Below are 20,859 nucleotides of genomic sequence, written 5' to 3' on the forward strand. Positions count from 1 at the left end.
CGTCGACCGGGGTCCAGGACTTCCCGGGGAGCAGCGTCGCCGAGGCGACCTCCCCCGACTCGCTGCACGGTATCCTGTCCTCCCTCAACGTCAGGATAAAGTCCGAGGAGGCCCCAGACTCAGCGCCAGGCCCCCGCGGCTCCGCCGACGGGCCCTGCAGCTCGGTCCGCGACTTCAACACCTCGCTCTTGAGCACGCTGCTCTCGACCTCCCGCGTCTCGACCTCCTCGACGAACGCCGAAGCCGTCGCCACCCCGAACTCCGTAAAGTCCGAGTACAATCAGGGCCTCTCGAACGAGCGGACCAACTGCTCGTCCGGGGTCAAGGTCGAGTATTGCTGCGACGTCTTGGACGACCCCGACGAAAACCTCGCCGCCACCTCGCCCTACAACGTCATATCGACCTCCCAGAACCGCCACTCGAACAGACCGAGGTCCGGACTGCAGCCGGGCGCTCTGTCCAAGGAAGACCTGCGCCGGATACTCCAGTCCACGACGACGCGCTGCGACGATTCGCCGCCGTCGGCTTCCGATCTCATCGTCGGCATGAAGTACGAGACCCAGCAGGGCGGGCCCCAGGGGGCCCCGCCGCACCTTATGGGCCCGAACTCGGGAGTCGAGCAGTCGCACCACGCGGTACAGGGGAACAACATAGTGGTGGGTGGCTCGCCGGCGGAGGTCGTCGGCGTCGACAGCATCCTCCTTTCGCCGTGGGGCGAGACGGGCACGGACTTCCTCGACTCGGCGGACGTGAAGCAAACGGCGGCCGGTTTCCAGGATGCTCTGGACAGCTACTTCCTCGGCAACTCGGTCGGAGTCCCTTCCCAGTCACTGGCCGAGCTGAGGCCGCTACCGCCGTTCACCGGGTACACCGGGCACCTCAGCATAAACGGCATCCCGGGTCGGCACTTTCACGCGATAGCGAGTCAGCGGCCCGAGGGGATCCCGTCCTCGTCGCCGACCCCCTCGTCGAATCAGGAGTTCTACGACACGCAGGTCGTCTCCTCGAGCACTCCGTGTCCCCAGGGCAGCCAGAAGCAGGTGCCGCAGTCGACGCAACAGGAGGACTACGACATCGAGGACATCGCGGCCATCATCAGCTCGGCGATAGCCGATACCACCGTACCTGGGGGCGGAAACGGACCCGGATCCGAGAACGATCCGAACGCCTCGCGGGACGAACAGTGGTTCGAACTGCAGGACTGGATGTCCGTCGAGTGCTCGCCGAAGACCCAACAGCAGCAACAGCAGCAGCAGCAGCAGCAGCAGCAGCAACAGCAGCAGCAGCAACAACAGCAACAGCAGCAGCAACATCAGCAACAGCAACAGCAGAACAACAACTCGTCGCCGAGTCCCTTCTCTCAGATGTACGGTAACGCGAACGCGGGAAACGCCAACGCCAACTCGAGTCAGGGTCAGCAACACGCGGCGTCGACCATGAACAACCTGCTCCAGAACGGCACGCCGCTTCTTTACGCCCGACTGCAGGCGCCCAACAACAGCATCCAGAACGCCTCCTGCGGCGAGACACCCTCCTCGACGAGTCCCTATCCTCCGGTCAGTCCGCCGGGACGCGTTTCGACCTCCTGCAGTCCCGACCATCCCCTTCATCCGTCCTTCACCACCCCGGCGATGTCCAGAAAGCGGAGTAGACAACCAACGGGGGGACAGAACGCTTCGAAAAAGAACCCCTCGACCACCACGGGACTGCCTTACGGTACCGAGTCGGGACTGATAGGCGGCAAGGAGAAGCCCGTTCACAGGTGCTCGATATGCAACAGGGGATTTCTCAACAAGAGCAACATAAAGGTGCACCTGAGAACGCATACCGGGGAGAAACCGTTCAGGTGCGAAGTATGCGGCAAGGCGTTCAGGCAGAAGGCACACCTGATAAAGCACCAGCAGATACACAAGAGGATCGGACGGGATTAGGAAAATGGAAAGCGATGGCGATAGTGGATCACACAGTGGAATGACAGAGATACGACTGACTGACTGACTGGCTGGCTGTCTGGCTGGCATTAAAAGCTCGAGCGGTGTTCGACCAAGGCGGAAGGACGCTTCGTGCCTCGACGAAGACGTCGCCTCGTTTCTTACAGCGTTGATCAGCGTCAGTGGCGGCATGCGTCGACGTTCGCTTACGTCTGAGGGAACATTTACCAGTAGAAATTGCGGCGCAACGGTAACAACGAGTGCGGTACGAAGTCGGTCGCGAACGATCCGTCGACGCGTGATACGCTATCTGCGATCCCTCGAGTAATGGAGTCCCGAAGGAGAAGGGTCGAGAAAGAATCGGCGCGTTTGCCGTTTTGTCTCATCGTGTACCTACGACTAGCCCGAGATGTGTGGGGGGGGAGGGGGGAGGGGGGGAATACGAGAAATATATTTGAGATCTGTATGATCGTGCGGACGACGTGAAAGTCAATTATCGTATGTGTAGCAAAAATTTATGATCGCTGATCCGACGGATCGCCGGTGGGTAAGTGAGATCTATGAACACAGAGCTGAGCATATCGCACCGTTATCTCTTATAAATCTACACACACACACGCGCACACAGCCTCTTGACAAGGTATGAAGCCTTGTGGCTAGATTTCCGGTCGGCATAAGCAGTGAACGATGATAAAAAAGGGGGGGGGGGGGGGGGGGGTGAATGAAAAAAAGCAATGGAGTAAAAAATATCATGCAGTCCGTGATAATGTAATGCAAGAATAGCACAATAGTTCACCATGTAATATGTATCGTGCCGAAACAATTTATATTTATTATACACACGTGATCTGGTTAAATGTTATATAGTGATATACGTATATACATACATATATACAAATACATATATATATATATATACATGTATATATATGTATATATGTATGTATTATTTTTGTGCAGAGAATTACTGCTCCATGTAAATAAAATCGATTATCGTCGATATACGTATACGTAGATATGTATATGCGTGAGTGTAAATAATAATCACCTACGCGTATAGATATACTACATAGATAGACACTTACATATATATACACATATATATATATATATATATATATATACATACACAATGACATGTATATATGCATACAAATGCGAATATTTAACATTATTTTATCCTGTATTATGTTCTATTAATCGCTCCGTTATTTATATTCCTTTTATATTATACTATACCCTCTACTGTCTAATACTGTACGTCTATGAATGCCGTATTCTCTCCTTCATTATTTATTTCACTACTTTTCTTAATTGTTGTTTTTTTTTCTATTGTTTTTCCTCCGTTGTTGTAAAATACCCAAAATAATCGTCCGGTTTTGATTAGAAGAATGTTGTAGTATTTAAGAAACTCTAATAGCTTGAAGGATATAAGCTTGTAATTTACGAATCAAGTTATATAGTGGTCGTTTCCCCTAAATTATTACATTTCCCCCAATACCGTTTGGTTTTCTTTTTTTCCCCCATCCGAGTATAGAATATAAGTTAACCATATCGTTTCGTTAGGGCCAACATACGGGTTTTTTTAAGGTAACAATTAAAGACGATTGAATAAATAAATAAACGAAAAAACAAATACATCATTTGTGAATGAAATCTTTGAGGGAAAACATTGCTACACAATAATGACGTTCAACCGAGAACGTTTGTCAGAATATTGTGAAACTTCTTCGTGTAACATAGATACTGCTGCACATAAGGCAGAGGCCTTTACTCATTCGAATTCATTTTTCGTTCTTTTTTTTTTCTTTTTTTTTTTGAGGGGGGGGGGCACGCTTCAAAACGCCCGTGGGAATAATAATTTATTCTAGTATCGATTTATAATAGACTATTTTTCACCAATTTATCTCTGCTTGTATTATTATATACGTATACATATACGTATATATGTATAGCGACTAATTATATCTGTGTACATTCATTCTTATGTCAGCGTATTTTTTTTCTTCCCTACTTTCTTTCTTTTTTTTTTTTACTTCTTTTTTTTCTCGTTGATTTTCTCTCTTATCGAGTTGCATCGTACTTCAAATATCCACAGCAACTCGTCGAAAACGTATGTGAATATTTCACATTTGCTTTACTGCAGTATAGGTATAATGTGCGTGTGGTCGGTGATTGCAATTTGTACAATAAAATTAGATATCCATAACTATTTATATAAATTTACGAATTAAAATTGTTATTTCATAAAACAAAAAAAAAAAAAAAACAAAAAAAAACATAAAAAAAAAACGAAAACAAAAAACAACTGTCCGTTTCTTATTTCAATATTTTCCTCTCTTTCTCTATTTCGTTTTCTCTTTCTTTCTTTTTCTTCCGCTACTCTGTCTCTTCACACGTATATTCCTTCTTATTTATTCCCCCTTTTCTACATTTTCCTGTATTATATATACAACTACATTATTGGTTTAATTCATGTTATTTATGCAAGCTTAGTGTTGTTTGTAGATATTATTACTATTATTATTATTATTATTATTATTATTATTATTAATAATATTAACATTAATTCCTTCGTTTTTTATTTTTATTTTCGTTTTCGTTTTTGTTCGTGTTTGTACTATTCTGTAAGGTTGTTTTTCATGTTCCTCGCTGTTCTGTCCAAGGGCGCATCGTATAACCGTAACGGTTGTTTTTTTTTTTTTGTGATCCTTTATTCTGCGGTATTATACTCGCGCATGAGCCGATGAATAAATAAAACAAGCAATTTTTTTCTTCACGTGAAAAAAGAACCATTTTAACGGAAATAAAACGTCGAGTTTCAGACGGAGAAAATAAATATAGCGCAAGAATATGTAGTTTGTACGATAAGCTATTCAATTAGGGCAAATTTTTCCCAAGCTGCCCGCAGATCTCAGTTCCAAATTTTGGTTTTTCGCAAGAAAAATGTTTCATTTTCCTGCAGAGAAAATGAAATACATGTAAAACGGGAATTGCTTTCGTTTTGGAAGCTGTTCTTGTATTTTCGATTCTTCGACCATTTCACGCGCAATGGTCAAAGGATGAAAAATATATTTTCAGTATATTGCGACTATTACTCGGTACCTAGCGTAGCTGGCTACGCAAAATTGTTATAGATTGTTAACGAAATTATTTAATATTTACGAGAGAAACAAGTAAACGAATAAATTGAATAAATGATAGGTTATTATTGTAATATCCAAAACTATACGTAGCATATGATTTTATAACGTGCAAGCGTACGTAAATAATATATGACCCACGGAATCATTCTCTATGCTTTTGGATGATTGTTTAATTTTGTCTCGTTTTTTATTTTGACTCTTGTTTTTGCTAGAAAATAAATGAAACGCAGCATTGTGTTTCAATTATAATAATAACAATATTAATGACGTTAATAGTAATAACACACATACCTAAAATAGCGTGTATACACCTTATACGATTAATTTATAGGATCTAGATGTCTAAGTGATTTTTTAATAATAATAATGATTATTATTATTATTTTCTTAATTCTGTTGTTGATAGCGTTTTCACTGTTTTACTCAATTCAAAACGTCACACCTATTATATAGTCTTTAAAACAAAATGTCTGTTGAGTTTTTTTTTTCTTCTCTTTCTCGCTCTCATTCAACGAATATACATTGATATTCCTGTACATTTCAATTTTTGTACAGGATGTGCAATAAATACGTGATCCTTGATCCATATCCATCGTTTCTGACACATATTCACGTTCGCATTGATTTTTCTTGTTCGGCTAAATATGGTTATTTTTCGTCGCCTTACTCACAGGCTGGTATACGAGTACATGGGTTTATTCTAGATCTCACGGTGCAATTGGTAATAAGAGACTTGCAATACGTCACCGAAAATAGGGTGAGGGTAAAAATATAGAAAGATGGAAAAATCGAAAGACCATGATATCGAATTTTTAAAGAAGCGAAAACTCGATTTATAGAATTTAAAAATCTTGAAAGCCGAAGTATGGCAAAGTAAAAGATTAGAAAATGCCAAACTATAAAATCGTCGGGTGTTCTCTCGATAATATAGAATCGTGTACAGATTCACGATTTTTCTGTTCCACGTTTTGACCATTCTATAATTTATGTTTCTGTATTTTCAATTTTCCGTGCTTGTATTTTCCACATTTTTAAATTCTACGAATAAAATTTTCTTATCCATAAAAATTCGATATTCTGGTACTTTTATCAACCAGCAATTCTAGTTTTCTACCCATACCCTTCGACTTTTACCGTCCAGTCTGTACAACTCTTCGGAAGTGGAACTAATTCTTTGTTCGTGAGAGATGAATTTTTTCCGTTCATGTTAGAGGATCATTCTTCGTTACTATAATATTAAAAAAAAAAAAAATAGATTTTTGTGAAAGAATCTGCAGGCTATAAACGAAGATTATTTCGAGATGAAAGTGTCGAAAGACGGTGATCCCTTATTTTCGGTTTCAGAAAGCTGGAAGCGTTATTTGCAGATGCGTCATACGCGTGTATAGTTCGCGAGTGTGAAAAATGTAGTCTTCCAGAAAATAATCATGCAACACGACTGGAACAGTATTATATCCGAAACTCCTCCAGTCGCAACATTTCACACAGTAACCCCGCAATTACAAACTGTCGGCGGTGTGCAGGTTTGTCGGTCGACTGCAGTGTAATTCCCTCTCTCTCTCTCTCTCTCTCTCTCTGGCAATTACACGCGTGCATATAATACACTCCGGATAAAAAATACCGCTCAACACGGTATGTAACTCGCGTCGTACGAGAAGAACCGCACCATCGTCATCCCGACGCTCTCCTTCGACTCGGCCGGCAGTGGATCGTTGAAAAGAAGCTGAAATCTACGCAACATGCATTGTAAACGAAATGACATCTGAAAACGTGGCTGAATTTCGGGAATCGATAACCAATCATTCAATTCGATCGGAGTTTTTCTTGCAGGTATTCGAAAATATGCAGATCGGGCTTCAGTTGCATATCTTTTTTATTAGAATCAATTGATAAGTAGAATAGCCGTTGATACTAACGTCAACTATTTCACGAGGTGACGAGTTTTTCTGTACCCACGATATCTCGAAAGCGGTTAAAACCGATTTGTGTACTTAAAATTAAGAGCGACCGTTTAAAATTGAAATTCGATTTGACGTAAAAAAAATTTACGACGTTTTTATATGATCGGGGGAAAAAAAAAAAATGTGTACCAACAAAACGATATTGTGCCAAATAAGACGAATTATCTTAGAATATTGTCCCAAAACGTGAAGTAACTCAGTCAAGTAGTTTTTGATATCCCGCGGAGACCACAAAATCTCATCTTATGATTAATTGATTGAAATAAAAAAAAGACAAAAAAATATGCCAACGGAGCTGGATACGCATAGTTCTGAGTACGAAATACCCGAAGCGTATTAAAGAACTCGACCACTCGTCGATCTGTCAATATCCAAAATTCACCGACTGTTTCGCCCGTCTGCCGATCATCCATATTCGCTACAAGAGTTCGTAACGCAACGGATTTGCGTCCTTCGGGTCTTCGTCACCGCTGGACCAAGATGTCCGTTGGTTAGGTGTACCAACCCGCGGCTCTGCATGGGACTCTCTTTCGGAGCAGCCTGCGTGTGTTTCGAGTTTAACAGTTAGAGGCTAAACATCTCGGGACTTGCTCGACCTACGTGTAGCGACTAGGTATATAGTCGATGCTGCCTTGCCTCTGCCTTGTGACCTACATTTTTGGACCTGCTAGGACCGCCGTCGAGATACCTTCTCGAGTCTATCGCGAGGCTCCGGTGTCCACGGTGAAAGAATTCTTTTCTCTCTCTCTCTCTCTCTCTCTTTCTCTCTCTCTCTATTTCTCTCTCTCTTTTCCTCATCGTCAACCCGAAAAAGAAATTTGTACAATACTCTTCATTACGCTGCTGATGGTTATACCGGTGAAACAGGAAACGGAAGAATACTGCAACGGAAGATTGAATTTATATGCATGAATCGCCTCCGTTTTAGGAGTATAAGTAAAAGTATTTCGTACCGATCGGACACTTGTTTATATTTAAATTTCTTTTTTATACTGAATTTATTTATTTGTTTGGCCGTATTTTTTTTTTTTAATACTCTTCCAACGTTTTCGTCCATGATAAGCATCGACGTCGCGTGACACGATCCTCTAACGATTAGGAAGCGTCGACTTCTCTTTTCTGCAGGTTAATAGACGGAGGAATACATAAAAATACGTTTAATAAAAAAGTAAATAAAATACGAAAAATAGACGAGAGAGAGGTAAAATAAATGGAGAAAGGCGTGCTTCTTGCCAAAAGATTCGACGCGAGATGAGACTCGGTATATGTATATAATGTATATATGTAGGTGCGTATACGGCTCGTAAAATTTTAGATGCATCAAATTTTATCCAACACCTAGACTTTATAGACTATCATTGCAAATCACGGTTCTATTTCCCTTATATTTTCACAAGCTGGTTCGATATTGTTACATTTATTTTTACTCCGCAGTTGTGCAAAACCTTTCGAGTTTCCATTAAAATTACACTCGTCGGTAGTAAAAACAATTCTGCAGCTCCCATAAGTGTAGGAAAAAAACGGATTACTAATTTGTGTGAAGTAATTGGAACGTGATAAAAAAAAAAAAAAATGGATAGTTTGTAGCATTTCATATACGTATAAAATCTAGAGAAAATTATGGGCGAAGGTTTTTCTTGCGAAAGATCGTAGATAGGTAGAAATATATAATAAGCAATGATTTTGCAAATGTCCAAATAAAGTCGATCTTAAATTTGTATTAAAATTTCTCCAACCATTCAAAACGTAAGGAAATTTTTCAGGGAAATAACTATGACACCATATAAATATCTTTTCGCAGTCTGAAGCTGCGAAGTCGACGCGTGCAGGCGCGTATGTAAGTCGAGCTTTTCACACGTGTCCGAAACGTGCGTCCATGAAACGTGGTCGAAAAGAGTTCCGGTAATGATCGAAGTGGCAAATGCGAAATCGAGTCATCTCTTCATCGTATCATATTCTACTCTGAAATAATTGATCTGAATTATCATGAAAAAATTTTGATCAAGCGTTAGCATTAAAATTTAAAAAAATTTGCCAGTGTGCAGTAGTGTAGAATGCGATTCGGAAGCTCCGTCTAAACATCGACATCGGAAGGAGTCAATCCTGTATAATTTGTACAAAGAGGAATAATAATCCTTGAACAAACGAATCCGCGACCGTATATTCCAGCATGTGAAATATTTTCAAGATCACTTGGGCACAAGTGCAGCCGCAGATGGAGGAGAACGAAGCGAGCCCGCGCGCGTGTGTGTAAAATCGACATGGCCATTCGGCGTAAGTATTAAGACGCGCCAGTGTTTCATAGGTACAACATACGGAGTATAGAGTGTTAAAGAAAGTCTTTCACCGTGCGACGAAGCGCACCGAACGACGTGGAGCGGAGTACCTACAGTGCGGGCAAGTTTCGTGCCAGGCAGCGCAGCGCTGTTCCACTTAGGCGGCACACTTACTCGGTGCAGTTCAGGATCTCCAGGCTGCCTGCCTGCCTGCTCGACGAGGATTGGTTCCGTGTTCGTTCACGCGCACATCGAGCCCCGTGCGCACGCATACGCGCGTCTGCAAGGGACGGAGAGTCGTGCACGCGCAGGCGAACGCACGCATGTCCGTCCGTCTCTTATCGTCGTCGCTCGTCGGTGGGTGCGTTAGGTACATAGGACGAATACGAGACGACCCGGCATGCTGCCGTGAGTCGAGTGGAGCGCCGAGAGAGCACTAAGAAGGAAGCCCGAAAGCTCGCTCGTTTATACGCCAGACGTCGCAACCACTCGAAACTGTACATACACAATTTTTAGCGCGCGAGTCGGTGGCCGGTAGCCTCCGCCGCCCCCCCGCCCCCCCCCCCCCCCCCCCCTCCTCCCCCCCTGCCGCCCTCATGGTCGGAAGATTATGCAGGAACCAGGCCAGCACGAAATTTGTGACACACTTTTTTACGTCGCGATTCAGAGGATCGAACAACGATCGACTCCGCCGAGGCAACGGAACTCGCCTTTTCGACTTCTTGATATTATATCGCACGACGAATCTCGTCGCGGATTTTAAACGCTTGATTAAATCGTGCAGCTACTGTTCCAAATTTTACTTTTTTTTTTTTTTTTTTCTACCCACGCACTCGCACGCATACACACACACACACACACACGCACGGATACTTATGGAAGGAGACGCGTGCATACGGAAGCACACATACGTCCACCTTGTTCAATGGCACTCGGACTTACGGACGCGCGATGGTAACTCAAGGCGATACACGTGATACGGGACATTAATTGGCTGGTCCAAGTCGGAAGAGGAATTCCTGACCGTATAGGGCTTGTCCGTACTGTATATTTATACGAGTACATTGGACATTCGACGAATTATCGATAAAAACGAGAATTAGCCTTTATCTTGAATTTTAATTTCGAATTTTGGTACGATTAAAATAATTATAGCGTTTTGTTTTTTTTCGTTGATAGTAACAATTGTAAATGTTACGGGCAATTGAATTTCAATATTTTTGCTACATGTATATAGCTAGATATATCTTATTGTTAGTATGCACGAAACCGTGAGTCTGTTGTTTTCAATTCGTCGTGAAAAGCTATATTTTTTTTTTTTTTGCATTTGAAAACAGGAAATAAATGACCGCGTAATATCTCGTATACATATTTTTTTATCTATTCGAATAAAAAAAAAAAAAACAATTCGTTTGAGCTACCTCTATCCGAGATATAATTTAATTTGTCGTGTATTCCTGGAGCATCCGTTCTTTAAAATCTGGTAAAAGCTCAGAAAAATATAGTAAAACATAGTGAAAAAAAATAGATTTTTTTTTTTGCGTCTCAGCAGAACATGTGAAATATTTAAAAACAATATGAAACGATATATAAGTAAAGATTGGAAAGATTTTTTGATATCAAAATAAAGAAAAAAAAAGTATCTGATAAAGTGGCTTGGCAAAATAAACATAGATTACGGGAATTGGAAACTAACGAATACATTGTAATATAAAATGTGTATTATTTTTTAAAAAAAAGTCTTTAATTATTTTTGAACGTGATCGATATTTTACTGTAACGACAACTCCGGTTTTGAAAAGCGCTCAAGAGTTTTGTCACATTAGACTAAATGTTTAGAAAAATTTGTAAAATTTTTACAAATGGGCGTTTCGATAATACCGTATTAAATCATATCTCTAATGGGGGTGGTTAGGCAAATTTAGAAAAAAAACTGATGCTCCGTTTTTCGCTCGGTACTTCGATGCAAAGAACTTCTTGAGCAAATCCAAGATCTCGATTTTCGATCTTGATCGATACCGCATAGAATGCCCTAAGTGCAGGTGTACAAGTTACAAGCACCGACTCTCATTTAGCCTTTGTGCTTATTTTCCACAATCTACCGGTACTGCCGTGAATTTAGAAAATTTTCCTTTACCGGTGTGCACTCGGAACTAAATTTGAACACCTAAATTTAGGATTCGTTCGTATAGCCGTTACTGTAATGACGCGCGTAATGATGCGTTTAGCCGCGTAGTCGCGATCGGTACGTCGAGCATGAATACTGATAGTATCAATAACAACAACAACAACAACAACAACAACAACAACAATAACAACAACAACAACAACAACAACAATAATAATAACAATATGTGAGCACATACGCTGCGAAATTAAACGACCAAGTTTCTCTGCATTCAAATTTCCGATGAGAAATCGAAATTATTTTCCTTCACGGATCCACGGCGACGTTACATCCTGTTATAACGGTTACACTGTTTTTCCACATTTCGTCCCTGGTGTCGGATTCACGCGCGCGGCTTCTAACGAATGGGTTAATTTACATACGTAATTATGCGACCAATTGGCTTCACACCTCGAGCCGAGATGCAACTGCGAACATCTTTGCGTCTCTTCTCAACAAGAATCGACGGGATCTGTAGGTTTCGTCGCGTTTTCACAGGAAATGAGCTGGCGCTGCGAGCGAGTATTTATTTTTATTTTTTTTGGTTAATTGGAACTGATGATATATACATATATATTATAATTTCTATAATAGGCGTATTTATACATTCTTCGGGTGTCAGAAATATCGAGTAAAATGACGGTCTTCCTCAGAAATCGTTGTGACAAATTCTGTGTTCGTATAATATGATGTAATTGCGGTTGGCAAAATGATCGCTTGTTTAATACGAGGACAGAATATGCAATGACAAATTTAGAAAATGATTCTCTTGCAGAAGCTAGTATACCACAAATACAAAATACTGTGGCGTTGACGATAACCGAGCGGAATAAATAACAACGATCTTGAAAAAAAATGTACATGTATCCAAAATATTATACAACACGATCAAAGGTGGAGAATGAATTAGAAACGGGTGTCTTAAATTACTTGACAAGTTTGTCAGAAATTTTGTACAGCAAAAGTATACAGTTATGGAATATCGCGTTATTTTATTTAATTAAATCAACAACGCGTTGGAATTAATAGTAAATTAAAATCGATTTTGCAAGGATCCATTAACAATTTCGAAAATGCATGATTTGCAGTATTGACTGAAAAGATTTCTAGATCGGTTTCTGGTCATGCGAGTGGAACGGTTCAGTGTTCGCACAGGCTTATAAATTCAGTGTTGTAAGAGTTGATGCTCAGCGCGGGAGGAATAAATATAGAACGCGTACGAATACACCCTCGAGTGGGTGAAAATGATTAATATAACAAGTGAACGTGTTCGCGGCGATGTAAGAATCAACACGGTGATGATAAACTGTGAAAAAGAAAAAAACAACGGGCTGTAGTCGCCATGCATGAATATAACGAAGACGAGAAAATGAAGCTCTTCGTAATTCCCGTGGCAAAGTTCCCACCGTGAAATAATTAGAGTACACGACGCAATCTTTCGAACTGTGCATGATTTATATCTACACCTGCATGTGTGGGTATATTCAAATTTAGGACAATCGAAATTTGCGAATGCGGAACTCATGATCCCGGAGGTGTGTAAATGCGGAACGCGAGTTTGGAAATTGTAAATTCCCAATAAATATATATACATATAACTGTATGAAAGTGCGTACAATATCAATTTGCGAAAGCGCGCTCGGTCACGTTGCACATATCCGTGCACAACTTTACGGTGTGTACGATTATGTCTCCTTCCCTCATTTACCCCTAAACTTTATTCATACGTTATACCTACGACAGTTAAGAATTCGCTGCGCGATACGACGGCGTCAGGTCGGTTATCAGATGATCTATTCTATGGGAAAATTTTAATTACCATTGTACGCGTCTAAGCCTGGACTCAAATTCTAATACCTCGTCGAATGCAAATCAGTCGCTATGTACGGATATAATGCGCCTTATTTTACACGCGAAGCAAATGTTTCTGTGTCTGTAAGGTACACTCGACAAAAAAAGCTTGTCCGTAATTAAGAAAATTTGGTCTTAAAAACGAAATTTCAGAGTTAATATACGTCCGACTAAACATTATTTTAACACGACAAAGAAGTTTGGTTGACTTTATATCGTGCAGAAAAAGAAATGATTTAGTAATATAAGTTAGTAATAAAAGGTTTGGCACTGCAATCCCATATATTCTGTTGCGATTGCGAAATCAGATCTACACGGTAAAATCATTTTGTGAGAATTGAATGGATTGTTTAATTGTTCTAACCGAAAAAATTATCGTTTGATTGTAATTTATGCTACATGAATTATGTGCCGCATCAATCAATGACAAAAAAATATGCCATTGTGTATTCGCAGGCTGATTCAATGGTATTAGATCACGAATGATTTGGTTTTGCTGATTATACTGGACAAAAGCCTGGAGCCCCTCCTAATAACTGCTCATTTTACTTCTCTTGCGAGAAAGGATTTTTAACGCGTTACAGAATGTCTTTTGCCACTTCGGAAAAAAAAATTTGTAGATTTACGATGTAACATATTTTTTGACAGCGCTAATCAATTAGTAGCTCTTATGATTTCGTAAAGACGAATGTTTATCCACCGAATGGATTTAGTGAAGTGTATCAAGCGATTTAGTCGAATCTAAATTGACTGGATTGAAATCAAGATTTCGAATCTATAAGTATATTTTAGACAATGAAATTGTTTTGCGATTTTCAAAGAATTATTTCATTAATTTTCGTATTTACAAGAAAATGTTGTGTTTCCAAGAGAAAATTTCCTGTAAAATGGGTCGTTAAATTGAATTTTTTAATTAAAAAAGAAAAAATTTTTTTCCGAATATACCGTAAGGTGAGTATCATATAAGTTGTAACCAACCAAGTTGCGGCAAATTTTTGTAGACGCTGCGTGACACATGAACTTCTTTTGGATAATTCTACGGTCATTTGTCAAAACGTACGGTGAGCCAAAAGACGTTATTCTCGTTTGTTGTATACAAGCAATTTCCAAAGCTTAATGTTACCGTTCGAAATATCTGGCTACATAAGGTTTTCAGCAAAATTCTTTCTGCTCGAGAACGACGACGCTGAAAAGAACATTAATCAGTTCACACCCACCGATATTTTAGTCACACGTAAAGCTCGAAGGATGTAAGGAAGTGTTTTCAGATTTGCGCATGCCATTTTGGCTTCTCATAGGTTGAAAATTTTGCGCTCATTACACCGATGGATTACCAAGTCAGGTGCAGCGACTGTACAATTATTTGGTAATTCGGTATACAAACTGCTGTTCATACATCGGAGTGAAAGTTAAAATTTGGAAAACACTCCAAATGCATTAGGAATGCAAGTCGTGCACTTTCCGCATCAATTTCAGCAACATTATATCTATAATTGGGAATATCCATTCCTCTAATGGTTGTACCTGATATTGGTAAATATACGCGTGTCTACCTACTTTGTCGGATGGCTGATTGTGCGGGATCCGGCGTTTCAACTCGTGGCATTTAATAACGGGGTCATTTCGTGACATTTTGTGATACCTACCGGCTATTTAATTTAAACATGCAAGCGCTCGGCGCATTCTGCATCGAGATGATAGGGAGAACGGTTTTCACCACTCGACCAGTCGAAATTCAATACATTTTCGGTCATTATATTACGAGATAGTAAAACGTTCCGAATTAACGTATGAAATTTATATATTTTTATAAGCCGGCAAGATTTTCCCGAGAATACGCGAAGAAAAAATACTGAATTTTAAACACAAGCTTAGATATCGATTTACAGTTTACATAAATTTAAACTCACTGAAAAATCTATGAAACCATTCGACTTTACTTTGCATCTCTACATGCATGATGGCTTATATTTTTATAGGAAAATAATTTTTCACGAATTCACTGAAATAGTTTTTGTTTTTTCAATAATTAATGTGGCTGTTTTTTTGAATAAAAATATGTAATATTAGTGAAATTTTGAAAAATTTAACATCTATCGATACGAGGAAAAATTGCAAATAAAAAAGGATCTTGGTGGAATAAAATCGAACGAATCTTTTAGATCTTTTGAAAAATTGCAAGATACACGGTTGTGAAAAACCCCAGAAGCCTGCATCGATTTGTCAGGTGTAGACCGTAGGTAAGTATAATTTTTCAACTCCCGTACAAAGTTAAGAAAGAAGAAGATGAATATAATACCAGTTCGCATCAGACACATTCGCACGCGCGAGTAAACAGTCTGTCCTTTTCTACCATCACAAGCGGACGAACAATTAATTCTGCATGCGGACGGAAGCGTGCAGATCGCAAAATTAGCGATCTCTCGTCCTGGGACTACAAGATAACCGGCAGATACAGCCAATGGCTGATAAGCACAGAGTGGAAATTGTACCCGTAGAGACAGTCGTGACTTTCAGCACTAATCGTAAATCGAGTGCTGAAGTGAAACGATCTTCGAGTATCCAACAGATTGCGAGGTAGCATCGGTTGAACTCATCCGCAAAAACGAAATGAGGTATAAATAACGGGGTTGCTACTTCCGAGGACTCCTTATTCCTGTTTTTAATTTACTTGCATATCCCTAATCCTTCTGATTGGACGAGAGTGAGAAATCGTCGAAAAAAATAATTTTTCGAACGATCGGCTAATCGGATGAATGTTATTCACTTCAGACGTGCAACGATGTCTGCAAATTCTCATTTATGGCCAACTGAGATGTGTTGAGAAAAAATTCTATAGGCATCACTCTCACGGCTGAGGTTTAGTTATTCTTTCAAGGATCCCGGATACTGATATACATATAAACCCATACTCGCAGGTCTCAGATTCAAATCGGCTGCTTTTGACCCAGTTTTTCAAATTCTTCAACGGAAATGTTGTACTGATTTCGAACCGATTTGAAATAGCAACGCCTAAAAGATACCGGACCATGTATATTTATAGAATCGCGATTACCAAATCTTGCAATACTTCTTGTGTTAGAAATGTTGAACTCATACATTCCGTTAGCAAACTCTGATGACTGCTTCGGAACAACAGTTTGCATAGGAACTTGACTTGGTATTTGACATGTTCGTATAATTAAAAAAACTATACATATTACGAATGTATTTGTAATATATTATGATTGTTAAACAGGTTTTTTCTTCAAATTTCTGTCACCGAACCTACAAGATGAAATTATTGTCTATTTCGAAAACAGAGTATTTTATTTGATATAATATTCCCCAATTACATGAACAAAATGTGAACTAGATAACTTGATGCTCTTGACGTAAGAAGCATTTTGACATTCGGTGTTTACGTTTTTATAAATATAAATGAACCAGCCTACGTCACTCGTGGCTATAATGTTCCAAAAAAGCTTGAATCTGGTACAGTATTTTTTCTAAAGACTGTGATTATGAAATGAGAAAATATTCGATCCGTAAAAAAATACATCCGAATCGTATGGGTTCGGGTAATTGAATAAATATTAGCAGATCGAATCTGCAAAGATCATTTTTGACAGGGAGTTACGACAACAGAGGCTAAACTTCTACAAAACTCGCTTATATCAAAATACACACCGAAATAATAGTGCAATTATTCGATTCTATCGAGGTTGACTTTGTTCAAAAATATGCAGACCGAGATTTATTTACGTATTTTTGATGGAACCAATTAATAGAAAGTCTTGCTATTGGTAATAAAGTGAATCGTTTTTCTTGTTGAAATATTTATGAGGTCCCCATATATAACAGAAACCTAGTATTCTTGGATAATTTATCTTCTTTGCTACGATACGAAATATGGTATTCTTTTATTTTTCAATAGAACGACGGCAACTTGAATTTGAAATTCGATTTTTCGTAAAAAATTTACGACTATTCATTTCCTCACGTAATCACCAAACAGTATGAAAATTGAAAATAGTTGGATATCGTGGCAAAGAGGATCAACCATCCGAAAATACTATTGTCAAATTTGAAATAAATCATTGGAGCCATTGTTGACAAAACGTGTGCAAACCATGTCACCGGGCGAAACGACTAACGTTATCGTAAACAACGATATACCCCCTATAAACTAATTCCAACGAAGCAAAAACACATCCATTAATAAAGCTCGATCCACTTTACTGTCTAACAAAACACACCCTCACCAACGAATATCGATTTATAAATTCCCAAAGTCTGTAAACCCCTGAAAATTCTTGAAAACTCACAAAAATTAGCCTGCCACGACTGCGTTACGAAATCCAGCTTACACCGTAAGCCCGGATGAAAACAAGGCGACCGTGCGGAGTCCTAGAGTGCGAACACAGGCCGTCCACATACGTATTCACCTGACATACGGCATGCAATAATACATCGATGCAGGCGCAACGCGGCGCGGAGGATGAGGACGACGACGCCGCGACTCGAGTACATCGCCTGGGTCTCGCGGTAGTGGGACCTTGTTTCATGACCCACATAGAGCAAGGCCGTTAACACTACACACTCGGCGTAGCCGGCGTCGTTCGCCTTCGGGTAAGTGTTGGAGCTCCGCACACGCCGCGGCGTTGCAGCAGCCGCGAACTCTAGCCTCCCTTAGCGATGCGACGAGAGAACTCGCGGCCAGGCCAACCGGCAAGATAATCGAGAAACGGAATCGTACGTTACCTGTTTTCGTTTCGTTCAACCTCTTCGCGGCCAGATCTTGCAGCGAGACGATTTTGCCGGGAAGATTTAGCAATCTGACGAAAATTGCGAGGTGAATTTTAGCAGATTTTTACGATAACAGGGAGGCTGTAGTTGAGAACACGAAATACTGACAGTAACGAGGGGTAGTTAATTACGTACGGAGCAAAATAAAGTAGCACGGTAATATCACCGCAGATGGCGCCACGGTTTGTTACCAGTCACAAGGAGTTCGACAGAGTGGAGCATTTAGTGATCGGATTTTTGCAATATTTGAACAAATTGTCGAGAAGGGAGTTGAGATAATAATATTGGGAAAAAGAACGCGATCTTTGACGTTGTGTGGAAATAATTTTATCCGAGTCAAGTGTTCGGTTTTCGTCGTCGTTTGTACGGATGAATCTGCTGTTCGTTTACATCTGTTTTTACGGCATCGAGACGAGATAATCCGGTGTTTACTGAAACATATAGGCTATGTGATGATCCGGGGTCAAGACTGATGTGGTTGTTCTACCAGAGTAAGTATAATTCAATAACAAAGTCTTACTGAGAGAAAGGATTCGGAATCTACTGTTCCTGAGTCGGGAAAAAGATTGTTCGAACCTAACGAATTCTCTTTTGCGGGTGGCGGAAGAAATGTTTTGTTTGATCGGACTAGATTTTACTTGACAGCATTTGTTTTTTCGACAAAACTGCCGTGTCCGGTCAAGTCCATCAAGTGTATAACATCTCGCGTACGTAACAATTCTTTTTCCACAACTCAAACGTAAAAATAGTCAAGTTTGGCCGGCTGCTGAAAATGAACAATCGACGCTATTTCTCAATAAATTACGTACGCGTTGGAAAATGGCGAACCATTTCTCCAAAACTGTTTTTGTTCACTAGTTTAAAAATATTTGACCAATAGTAGCGAGATCGTTCGCTATTTCCCAAAGCGTGCGTCGATCGTTGAAATTGCGTCTTTTGTTGATTTTCAGTAGGAGGTCAAAATCGCTTAATTTTACATGTCTGTTGTAAAAAATATCATGTGCAACTCATGGTTAATGACGATTCTGAGTACGTATGATATTCGCACTCATTCAGAGTCGTTATTTTTGCCTACCTGCTGCAAAGTATTATATACTATTTCTCAATGATGTATTAGGAATCTCCCATTTCCATCGTCATCTATTTGATTACATAGACGAAAATGAGGTTGAATTTAATTTTTTCTATAAATGATTGCGTGATGAAATATTTTACATGTTATCTGAACGAATTTATACCCATGAATAATACTTATGTTATCATGATCGGCACCCCGATCAGCCAGCAGCCGCCTTTGCGGTTCATTCACATAAACTCCGGCCGCGGCGTCGCTCTCTCAATTGATTAGTTCATGCCCTGGTAATTCGATTCAATCGCGTTGGGTCTCTGTAAGAATTCCCAGAGATCTTGGCGCTCGGTTTTAATTGCAGCGTCGATATAAATTCAAGCCCTGGCGCCGGTCAACGGTCGAAATTTTAACTGCTTTCTACTCGCTTTAATCATCCGCGAGTATCGTGAATAACGAATGAAGTAGTCTTTCACGTGTGGTTTGACCAGATCCGGCGAAGTAAAGGCAAGGTAGGGAAATAGCAGGGAAACAAAAGGTTCGATTCTGTAAATCATTCGGACGATATTCGAATTGTTAACTTCCGAAGAAGATATACGCGTACCGATCGCGAAGGCAGTCCCTGCAGTGCGAGGTTCATAGCGGCGCATGTTTGCGGCGATACAGGCTGCACACGTAAGTCGACGAATGACGGTAGCCGGAACGTCCTTGTCTATGAACTACTTTCATTCGAAGACGATCTAGCGATTCCTTAGCCGCCCGCTCGCCAAGACGCGGTGCAGTCGAAGAAATAAGGAAGGAAATAGCTGGGAGGTGGGAGTGAAGAAGGAAGGGAACGAGTGGCGGAGAAGAGAGGAGAGGAGAGGCGGGGCGAGAGATCGAAAGAAAGGTTCTTTCGCTCAATTCGTTGAATTTGTTAAACCCGAAGGTTACCGCGTGCTCGGCAGCCCTGTCACGTAGATATTCCGGGTGCCTTAGTAGGCCACACACACTCTCCACGTGCACACGCGACATTATCATATCCACAGACGAAGCCAAAGACCCTGCGACGCCTTGATCTTGACTCGCTGCAAGGCTCAAACGGCAGTCCTCGCACTTGTTCACGTTGAGAAATAATTATTCTCACTCGTGATCACTTCCGAAACATTGCGCCGGACGGATGTAACATTCATCTGCATTGGGATCGTATACGCGGTTAATTCGTTTATAAACTCACAACGAATTATGAATGAAAATATAATACTATTCTTGTGCTTCAATTTCAAGGGTATGCACTTGTTGATTTCGACGTTGGAGTATATCTATATCTCCAATTGGAATGTTCTTGTTCAGATTTGTGTATGGAATGGCACTGTTAAGCCGCTTTTCGCTTTTGAGATACGTAGACATTGTTATTTGGAGATGTATACTTCAACGTCGAAATCGACCCAGGTACCTCCTTAATGAGGTTGTAATGGATCAAAATTCGATACTTTGTCTTAATCTTATCACCGTCGCACATTGAGTGTTTATCAAGATCTTATATTCTTAGCTGCAATGGTTGCGAATATCTTAATTCAAGGAATACTCAATCTGCAATGATTTTGCAACGAAATTGAAAAAAGGAATTGATTTTTGGATCACTAACCTTGTTGAAGAAAAAATTGATACAATTCTGTGTACAAAGCATACGA

At 40.6% G+C, this 20,859-nt stretch overlaps 1 protein-coding gene across 1 annotated transcript; it reads left to right on the top strand.

Moving 5' to 3' along the window:
* The first annotated feature begins 549 nt into the window (after nucleotides 1–549).
* Nucleotides 550–20,072, top strand: LOC124294215 (ichor). The gene is made up of 2 exons (XM_046738874.1): nucleotides 550–3,205; nucleotides 20,062–20,072. Exon 1 carries the CDS (start codon nucleotides 597–599, stop codon nucleotides 1,929–1,931), a length of 1,335 nt encoding a protein of 444 aa, XP_046594830.1. The 5' UTR covers nucleotides 550–596; the 3' UTR covers nucleotides 1,932–3,205; nucleotides 20,062–20,072.
* The last annotated feature ends 787 nt before the right edge of the window (nucleotides 20,073–20,859 follow it).

The sequence above is a fragment of the Neodiprion lecontei genome, chromosome 4, assembly GCF_021901455.1.
Source record: "Neodiprion lecontei isolate iyNeoLeco1 chromosome 4, iyNeoLeco1.1, whole genome shotgun sequence".
Taxonomy (NCBI): Eukaryota; Metazoa; Arthropoda; class Insecta; order Hymenoptera; family Diprionidae; genus Neodiprion; species Neodiprion lecontei.